This window comes from Eurypyga helias, unplaced genomic scaffold (genome assembly GCF_000690775.1).
Source record: "Eurypyga helias isolate BGI_N326 unplaced genomic scaffold, ASM69077v1 scaffold14752, whole genome shotgun sequence".
NCBI lineage: Eukaryota > Metazoa > Chordata > Aves > Eurypygiformes > Eurypygidae > Eurypyga > Eurypyga helias.
The window spans coordinates 57143-67535 of NW_010235404.1; the positions used below are offsets into that span (position 1 = coordinate 57143).

At 42.3% G+C, this 10393-nt stretch overlaps 1 protein-coding gene across 1 annotated transcript in view; it reads left to right on the plus strand.

Annotated features, from left to right (window-relative positions):
- The window catches only part of SPATS2L (spermatogenesis associated, serine-rich 2-like), a 30556-nt gene that overhangs the window by 14552 nt on the left and 5611 nt on the right, over nt 1–10393 (plus strand). The window contains 2 exon segments of the mRNA XM_010146740.1: nt 6722–6780; nt 10192–10301. Coding sequence (XP_010145042.1) covers nt 6722–6780; nt 10192–10301 — 169 coding nt within the window.

Sequence of the window (10393 nt, forward strand, 5' to 3'; positions counted from 1 at the left end):
GGAGGTTAGGTTTCTGTGAGACATGTACTGTCTCCCTTCTGGCCTTTGTCTTTTACAGATACTTGCTTCATCCCTGTATTTTTTTACTAAGCCTGCGAAGGCTGATTACAGAGGTGGATCACACTGTCTTTCAGCCTGTTGTTCATACCTTATGGTCTCCCCTCTTCCCTCCCAGTCATTCATAGGTGTGTTTGTATTCCTCAGTAAAACACGAACACATGCTTTTTGGGGCCATGCAGGTAGGTCGTTGCTTATTGCATGTCATTGTGGATGAAAAGTGAGTATATCCTTCCTGGTCTCGTTGTTGTCAGAGAAATCTAACTCACTAAGCACATATAGGGAGTAATTATCTCAAAAAATGTCAACAGTTGTTAGACCAAAGAGCCAGACCCTTCTCCTTTCTTTGTGGCCACTTCCCAGGGTGCTTTTGGGGAAGTTACAGTTGTAAAACTCTGCCAAATCCTGAGGTGATGCCTTCATTTCTAAATGAAATTTTAAAGTCTTCTTTCAGGGAAAGGTTTTCCATGTCAGTTTTCGCCTTAAACAAGGTGATCAGGCAATAAACTTCTAATTATTTGTAAAGAGTTTTTAAAAGAAAAATGCAAATAGACCTTTAATTATGATGGCTTTCTCAGACCCCACTGGCTGCTAGAGAACCATACTAGTGAAGGTAGGTAAAGAATAGCATAAAATAAACTTGAATAACTAAAAGCCTGTGGGCATTTTTACTTCCACCGGATGGTACACTGCAGAGGGAAGGATTTCAGTGAAATTGATTTATTCTGTCTTGTCTTTATCTGCTTATTGCCAGACTCTGTTTGTGGTCAGAATGAAAATTCACATAATCTGGTTTGCTGTGTAAACATTGTGTATGTGCTAACACAGTGATCAAATAACAACCCTCAAGCACCATGAACATTTAAAAACTATTGAGCTAATATTGGAAGAATATAATTTACTGAGACATTGCAAAATATGTCATGTAACAGCTTTTCTTACAGATTGATTAATATAAAGAAAATTTGAATTATCACTTCTCCAATTACAAAATAGTGTGACTGTTTAGTAATCCTATAAAGCTTGTAATCACTCATTACAGGCGATTGGGCTTTATATTTGCATTCTCATCACATCATTTGAGTTCCTTGTGCTGAAAGTTTGACAGAGACCATTCTGGTTTTTGGATTGAGGTGGGGGCTTCTTTTGTAAAATACACAATTGCCTTTACCTTTTGAGTTGTTATTATCAGTGTATCTTTTTAGCCCACCTGTGGGTCAAATATGTTCAGCCTAGGAAGGAAATGTGTACATTAAATAAGACATAATGCTTAAAAATCAGCTCTGAGCTTATAAGGAATCTCGCATGCATTTCCATGTGATCTCAGCTCAGGTAGAGCAGAGACAGTGACACTACTAACATCCCTCCAACTTGCGCGAGTCTGGCAGCAGATTGTTAATCAGCACAACTTTGAGGAGCTACTGAGGTCTGTTCCAAAGCCCACTGACAGAGCAAAGCCACTGGAGAATGCTTGAATCCTAAGCTGCCAAACTCCAGCAGTGTCCCATAGCTGTTGCCCTTCCTCATGAATAAAAGGACTCAAATTGTACCTCAGTGTTCCAGTATCTCACCTGCCAAACCAGACCCCAGAGGGTGCCCATGAAGAAACAGCGCTTTCCCCCTTCCAGAGGAAGAACCCTGCTGCAGTCCTTCAGAATGTCACAGCTGACTGTGTCTTCCTCGGTCTCCAAAACACCGTTCGTTCTCAAACTGCACAAAGCTGGTTTAGGGGAGAGTGAATCTTATTAAACACCTCAAGGAGAAAATTGGCATTGTAGGGGGCTTATCAGGGTTTTGAAAGGACTCATCTGAATTACACTTTTAACAGTAACCTCTGTGCCATGCAGCTGTGGCCCACCTTTGCGAGTTGTGTCAGCATGTTTGCCTCCCTGTCAGCTTGGCCTTTTTATTTGCCTGTCTCTTCAGGCACAATAGGTTTATCATAATGCCTGAAAGAGGCCGAAGGAAAGAGAAGATTCTGGTCATCTTGAACCCTTCTGACTCTCACCAGTAAAGCTATAAATCAGCCAGCCTGGCAATCTGAAGCAGCTCTTCTGAAGAGGCACTAATAACTTTAATCATTTTAGTGGGATTTTGAGGTACTGCAGCTGACTGAAAATATCTTTTCACTGTGCAAGCACTTGATTTCATGCAGTAAACTAGAGGAAGATTAATTTGTTTCTACTGATGTCAGAACAAATTCAGAATTTGTTCTGAGTATGAAACTGTGAAATGAGACAGCTGTCAGCATAATTTACCCTTATCATTGCTGTGCCGGCAGCTCACTGCAGTTTGGCATTTGCAGCTCTTTTGTCATTGTATTCTAGTGTCACTCCTGCCAGCCTGCATAAGGCCAAGGCACAAGTACTGTCCATTTGCCCAGGAATAGGACATTTATGCTCTTACCTTCAGAATCACTTCAGTAAAATGAATACTAGAGAGCTGCTCTCCGTGCTGCTGCATCTCACATCTCTACAGCACGAGCCCTGGCTGTGTCCTGGTCCCATTTGCACGTCCTCTATGTTAAGCCTCTGCCTTGCTGTGTTCTTTCAACAAAATCATCTCCACCCTGAGCAAAAGTTTGTCTGGCTATTAAAATCAAGCAGTGCGGAATTCTGTGCTCCAAACTACCACTGTTCACCTGTGGGGAACAATGATACGAAGCTGAGAGTTAGAGTTTGGTACCCAGGCCCTGATCCTGAAAAAGTAAGGGGTAGGAGCAGAATCGGTCCTTTTAGAAGGGAGGTGTGGGAAAGGGAGACAGAAAAGAAAGAGGTAGTAGTATTACTCTGGTTTTGCTCCAGCATCAGCATCAGTGAGTCAAGTATAAGACTCACTTGATTCAGATCTGTTCTTGAGCCTGGTCAGTGCGAGAGGGGATTTGAGTCCCAGTATTTGCTCCAGTGAATATTACAGATGTAGTGTAGAAACCCAAACGCCTACATCAGAACTGACAATACTACTAGAGCAGGGGATCCTACGGGCTGATGATTAGGGCATGGATTCAGGCACATTGAGAGGCCGTGCCAAGTTGTGTGTTTGTCACAGGAGCCTCAGTGAACATCCACAATATGGAATATACTCCAGTGCTGATGTTGGAGGGAAGGAGAAGGGATGGCTGAAGCCTGATAGAATGTTAATGGTGGGAGTAATCAGAAAAAAACAACACGGGTGTGACCTCTCCAGAACCTCAGCTAAAGGAGGATGTTTATGATTTTAAACCTGGTTCCTAACATCTACAGGAGACCCAAGAGGAGCAGCATAATTAGAGGAGAAATTAGCTGAGGGTTTTCCCTGAGCTGTCTATAGATGTGAACTGCATTCTGTTCCTTGTTCTGCTAGAGCTCAAATCTGTTGATGCGTGTGTGGAGAGCTCCTGTAGCACCCAGTATCCAGTTCTCCACAGCCTCCCGGTGGCTGCAGGCTGTGCACTGGAGTGTGCCGGCTTGATATAGCGGTTTGGTATCGAGTGGGCACTAAGGAGCATTGAAAGAAAATGCATTCCCAGGAAGTGTCTCTGAGCTGAGCTTTGAGCAGTTCTCAGTAATGCTAGCAGTGTGGTCTGATCGGGGTCATCCTATAGAGCCCGAGTAGGGCATCATTCCAGAAATTACAAAACCAATTAAATGTCTCTTCTGTTAAGAAGCAGTTCAGCTTAAGTGGCTCTCTGAGGCTGTATGTGAACAGCGAGAACCTAGCAGGAATACGAGATAAGATTTGATCCATTGATTTTTCCATGGTGGTGTTCTCCTTTTTCCTTCTGTATTTGTTAGAATTTAGTTTTCTTTTTGTATTTGTTGCCTTTCATCTTTTTTTTTTCCCCAATGCAGATTTCCAGCTTTCTCTGTCACTTTCGTTTGTTTCTAACTTGCCAGGTCCTTGAAGGAGGAGGAGCTGGTCAGTTTTGCACTGAAGTGCTCTAGGTGACTAGAAAGGAATCCAATTGATTCCTGCTCCGTTTCCTTAATAACTGACCCTTACATGATCTAAGAAGAATCGTAGCGTTTCCTAGTGCTGGTTGGCCTATGACATGGCTGAAGAAACGCTGACTTCCCCCTTTACTCCATGACGTATGGTAGTGGTGATTTCTAAGCTGAGAAATGTGGCTGCACACCTCCAGATGACAATTAGCATGCTCCTTTCCTTTTGTTGAGAGAGTGAGTTCAGGTCCTCAGCTGGTATAAGCTAGTATGGCAGCCCCGTGAAGGCCTGTCCATTAAAAAGACTTAGTTTACCACGTTAACTAGTCTCTTATTTACAAAGGCACTTTTGGTCTTGTTTTAGTCTTTAGTTTTCCCAGTATTAGTTTGTAGCTACAAGAGAAATAGTCAGTTGGTTGTTCTCCACCAAATTTATCAGAGTCCTGGCCTCTACTACTACAACATCCAAATGCATTCCTGAAATGTTCATCAGAGATCATACTAAAACATTAGGAGTGCAAAACCGTCTAGTAACAGATGAGATCTGACTAAATTATGGTAAGTATAGGACTGCTATGGCCTTGTTCTCATTCTGGTATTAAAAGTGCATTTATCTGGCATCAAAATAAAATGTTAGGAGCCAAGCAGTTTAGCAAGGATCTGTTGTTGGAGTGGGGAGAGGACAGTCACAGAATGACCTGGGCCAAAACACAGTTCTAATGAGCTTTGCTGTTGTGAGCTTGTTGCTTGAATATTTCTTCCAGCCAAAAGCTTCTTTATCTAACCTGTGTAGTACGTTGGGGAGGCACTTCTGTAACAGAGACAGCAAAAGCAAAAATGTGCAGACTTTTTAAATTTAGGGGAAGATATTAAAGACCATTCAAATATCTTCTTTTTTGTGGAGGGTAGAAACAGGTGAGAACTTGCAGACCTTATTTCAGCCACCTGCTGTGAAAGCCAAGGAATTTTATTGTAACATGTAGTTACAAAAGCTAATTGAAAACAGATTAATTCTGAGAAGCTATTGCTATTTAGATTAGCAAACTGGAATCATTACCTGCCTGTCTGGGAGTCCAGGCTTAATGCTTATGCCTGGAGAATACTGAGGGCCAACTGGAACAAGTGTGTCCGTTCACTGTAACAGTATGCCTCTTAACTGATTTGCTCTACCATAAAAAACCCTGCTGGTTTATTTCCTCTGGTGTGTAGGTCACACTAAATTGATCTGGCAGGCCAAGACAATATTTTTAGTCTTGTTTAGATGTATGAAACAGAAAAACGTGTTATGCTGCAATTTTATTGTCTTGCTGCATTGCTTGCCATCAGCCAACCTGCCTCTGCCACCCTTGATAGCTATGGGGAGACAGTGTGAGGGAGGTAGCCCTCCTCCTCTAAAGGTGGCATGGTTGATGGGTCAGACCTGAGGGCAGGGCTCTGCAGAACCTCTGCTGCAAACCTGTATGAGCGTGGTTAGTCCGTGGGAAGATTTCAGGGAAGGCTGCATGGCACTTGAACACGTTCTGGCTGAGTCAGCTGTGTATCTGCCATGTGTTCCCCACGCTGCCCGCTCCTAGTCTTTCTGTTTTTGTTAACAACCCTTAGTCCTTCTCTCTTCTGTAAGTCGTCTTTGACTGCTGACTGCTGAACTACGTAGCACCTTCCTGCTAAGGACCTTCTGGGCAAATGTTTTGAGTTAATTTTGTCACGTTTTCCTTCTGATGGAATTAGTTCACATACAACTCAGCATCTTCACTTACATTTAAGGATGATTTTAGCGAAAGGGTTGAAAACTTCACTCTTCCCTGGTGCATGTGCCTGGATTTACTCCTGGAGTTTGACCTACTTTTTGTGATTTACCCCCCGGCTGCTTGAGTTTGCTCACTTCTGCAAACATAAACATTGGGGGTGTTTGTTAGACATGACTAGGAATACTCTAGCGACGGGAAAATGGAGTGGCACACCAGAGCACTGTCCACTGGAGAGCATTCTGCAGTGGTGTTACTTCACTGAGCAGTGTCGCTGGGTTCATGATAGGAACCATTTAGCAGACTCGCCTGGTCTGCTCTCGGTAGACCCACCCGATCAGTTTGCGTTTTGGCAGCTTAGAAGCACCGTCAGGGATTGCGCATCAGAGATTTGTGAAGGGAGAGGCACCCGAGACCTATAGGAAGGCCGGGTAGCCCCGGAACCGCACCTTCCTGGTCCTGGAGAGAATGGAGGGCAAGGAAGCTGACCTCTGCTATGGAGATTACATCACAAACCATTTTCTTGTTTACCCTGGCATATTTTGCAAGCATACCTCTGTTACAGGAAGAAAAGGTCCTCTTTCCACACATCTTTATTTCTGTTGTATTCTTAATATTGCACTGAGAGCTAAGCGGTATTAACCTGGGTAGCAGCAATGGTATGTCTGGCCTAATTAGGAAAGAGACTGTTAAGTCATTTAAGGACTGCTGTGCTCAGGCAGTGCTGAAGAGGTAAATCAGAGTGACTCCCACATCTGTGCAGACACATGGTCAGGCTGATAAGTTGATTGTGTAAATCCACATACACTGATTATCACTAACTTTTTTGTAGTCCATTTACCTGGATGTCTCTTCAGCTTCCATTTTTTAAGTCTTACTAATTTCACAACTGCCCATAACTAAGGTCTGAAGTTTTTGTGTAGTTACAGCTTTTGATGTTGATGGAGCTCTAGCATGGATTAAATTGTGGTGTTTTTCTTTCTTTTTTTCCTTTTTTAGCATCGTAGACAAAGAAGTGTCGTTAATGGCAGAAATTGATAAAGTTAAAGAAGAAGCCAGTAAGTAAAAAAAAAACAACAGAGGAAACTTTTGGAATAGTCATGGAAAGATGTTTTGTTTGGCAGAAAACTGCACAGCACATAAATTTTGTTAGCAGCATTCCATCATCTTTCATTGTATATGTATACAATCAAACAAGTCTTTGATGTTCCAGCAGAGTTTCTGTATAGTTTCTATCTATAAGGATGGTGCATCAGAATTTCAATATTATGGAATTAATGTAAACCAAAAGTTCATATGAAGTTACATATAAGTGATTTATTCCTTCTGCTTACTTGTCAGAGCTTTTGATCACTTTTTTTTTTTTTCCTTTTTTCCTATGGCTTGTCAATGACTTCATTTCCATGTCTTAATCACTGTTTGCTTGCTTATATTACATTACATGAGATAGCACAGTGGAAATTAGGGGGAGTAGGTTATTGTGTGGTCTTGCATGGTTCTGAGGGGTAGTGATCAAGCTTATGAATTAGAAGAAACAAACAAAAAAACACCCCTAAGCTGTTTAGTGGAATCTGTTTTCTTAATAATCCGTGGGAGTTGATCTGATTCCAGTTGATCTTTCATGTCGCCTCTGTTTTTTGCATGGGTAAGGTGTATATATATACCGTGGTTGGGGGGCGGGGAAGCAAGATGAGCCATGAATTTGGATACCACAATTATCTGTCTTATACCACATCGACATATGGTGTTCATGACCCAGTAATCAAGGAGATCTGTTTCAACAGAGAGCACTAAGCAAGAAACTGAAGAATAGGCAAAGTAGTCTTAGAATTATGCTTTGCCTGGCAGATGAAAATATCACTGCTGTATATGCATACAATGCTTTTACTGATTTGTGAATTTAAGGTCCTTCCAAGGAGGGTCAGGAATACATGTAATATTTTTGAATGTTTTGTTTGCATTTAGAACTCTCAGTTCATAAATGCATGCTAGTTAAATTTTTATTAAAAAATAATTTAAATCCTTTTGCTAGCTAAGTCTCTTGCAGTTGTGTATGTGGGGAAACTAAAAGGTATGAGTTGTTACAGCAAACATTGGCATTAATTTGGAATTTTATATGCTAACTTTCCTAGTACTAATGTGAAATAGATGTGGATTTGGAGTTCTGTGTTATTTTGGGGAGGAGTTGTAGATGGAAACAGCAGCTTTTTGGTTACCTGCAGAGATCAGGTAGCCATAATCAGCTACAGAGCATGCACTCTCTCCCAGGAAAACCAATGGTAAAATTCCCGTTGGTATCAGCAGACATGGTTCTAAGCCCTAACTGCATAAACAAAAACACATTTCAGAAATCTGCCATCCAGGGCTGATGGTATCATAGGGCCCCTTCATTAGCCTTGGCCAGGTATGGATGTCATTTGTGTCAACCTGATGGGCATGCAAAGTGCTGCATTTGTACACGGCAGGTTCTGTTTCCCTGCTTTCATGCCGTCTCCACAGGTGACATTGGATGACCTGTCTTTAACAGCGCAGTTTCTGCTGTCTCTCAAGGCTGGTGTAGGCTTGTGAAGTGCCTTCCAAACTTTAGGCAGAAAGTTGTTACAGGACTGTAACATGCTAACCAAGATTTACATTATTATTTATTTCCACATCTCTCTGCTGCATTGGAGGACTATTTTACAGTGGGTAATCTTACTCTTACTGTCAATACTGGGAAAATTTCCAAATATGATAATGTCAGGGTTGTTTTTTAAATGTGTATTTGGCTGGCATCTCATGTGGAGGGAAGTGTCAGCATGAGGTGAGATCATATGGTTTGGGAGTCACTTCAGCAAAAGGGATGCCTACCTTGGGGAGAAACACTATTACCATTACCTAGAATAAGCAATAAAGCAGAACTTTTGCACAAAATGAAACAGCTAGTAAACTGTTCATTTAATCTGCTAAAAGTTGCTCAGACTTGTAGACTATATTCCACAAAAATGAAATTAAAAGATCAGCTAGAGAGAGACACACACACTTGTTCTTAGCATAAATAGTCACGTAGACACAGATTTACCCACAAGGCAAAAGAAGTGTAGCCAGCCTCTGCCTGCCCTGCGTGACAGACACTCGCTCCTCTGCCGTATGGTTTGGTCGCTCCCACGCAGCTGTGCAGCCGCAGCGCTGTCTCCCTGTGCCTGCTGGACCATGCTGATCTTGGTGTAATGCTGCAACAGGTTGCCCAGGGAGGTGGTAGATGCCCCATCCCTGGAAACACTCAAGGTCAGGTTGGATGGGGATCTGAGCAACCTGCTCGAGTTGAAGGGGGGCTCACTGCAGGGGGTTGGACTGGATGACCTTTAAAGGTCCCTTCCACCCCAAACTATTCTGATACTTGCAAAAGAGAAGGTGCCATCTGATTAAATAAATAGTGGGTTGAGAAGCAAACTCTCTGTGAAATACTAATTCTCACCTGAAAAATGGCATTGCAAAGTATGAGCTGGCTAGGTGACTTGCCAAGTCTGCTTTGGAAATCTGTGGCCAAAAGAAGGCAAAGAAGCCAGAGTCTCCAGAGCGGTAATGGCCTCTGTGGCTTTAGTGTGGTTTCCAGCAACCCCACTCACCCTGCCTGTAGGCATAAGCTCTAGACAAAAGACACGATTGTTACTCTTACACATTTAGGTGCTGTGCTTCCTCTCTGACATAAGTGCTGATCCCACCAGCTGATTATTCAGTTGTTGTTTTCATGTTGAGTCACCATGTAGGTAACAGAGTTTGCATATATTTAATTTTCCACCAAAATTGTAATGGCTTATTATCCTGCACGTAAGTGGACCGTTGCCTTGTGGTTCATGGTTAATCTTTTCCTATAAGAATGTTCACCCCTTCCTTTTATAAAAGATACGAGACGGGTAGTAGTGAATATTTAGTATTTTTTCATAAAGACTGTTGGGCTTTTTAATACTGCTTTGCTGTAGAAATGGCAACTGTGTATATTCTGTACTTGAAAGCAAAATTGCAATGCCAGTGGTCTAATGTAAACTATATATGAACAGATTTTTTTCAGAGAAACTGATAGGTCCCTGTGTAAACGAAACCTAGTGTGCCTTCAGAAATAGGCTGTTGGCTCGATGTAATGCTTCTTTCCCTGTCTCCATGGAAGGCTCCCTGATAATTGTGCTTAACATAAATAGCACTGGAATGCTCAAAACAACATGTTTCTGTCCCTGTTTGTCTAATTGTTGAAGGATTGGTTTAACTTTGACTTTCTGATTGCTACCCCATTTCCAGATCTTTTTCAACATCAGGCAGTTAAAAACGCTGATTGACTTAATCTGTGCAAGCAACATATTGGAAGTCTGGTTGAAGTTGGGGGTCTGAGATGTGTGTTTGTCTCACATGTGATGTAGTGTTCATGCTCAGGGAGTAATGAATTACCGAGCAATTTACCTTCCCAGCATTAATTATTGACTGTTGGTATTTGGCAGTGGAAATCCTGACTGCTCGGCAGAAGAAAGCTGAGGAGCTGAAGAGACTGACGGACCTAGCCAGTCAGATGGCTGAAGCACAACTCTCTGAGCTCAGGGCTGAAATTAAGGTCAGGCATTCACTTCTGCTTGGGTATTTTAGCTGTTTGCATCAATGCCAAGAGCGAGCTGTCATGTTAGCTGTTAAGCTCTTCATTCCTGC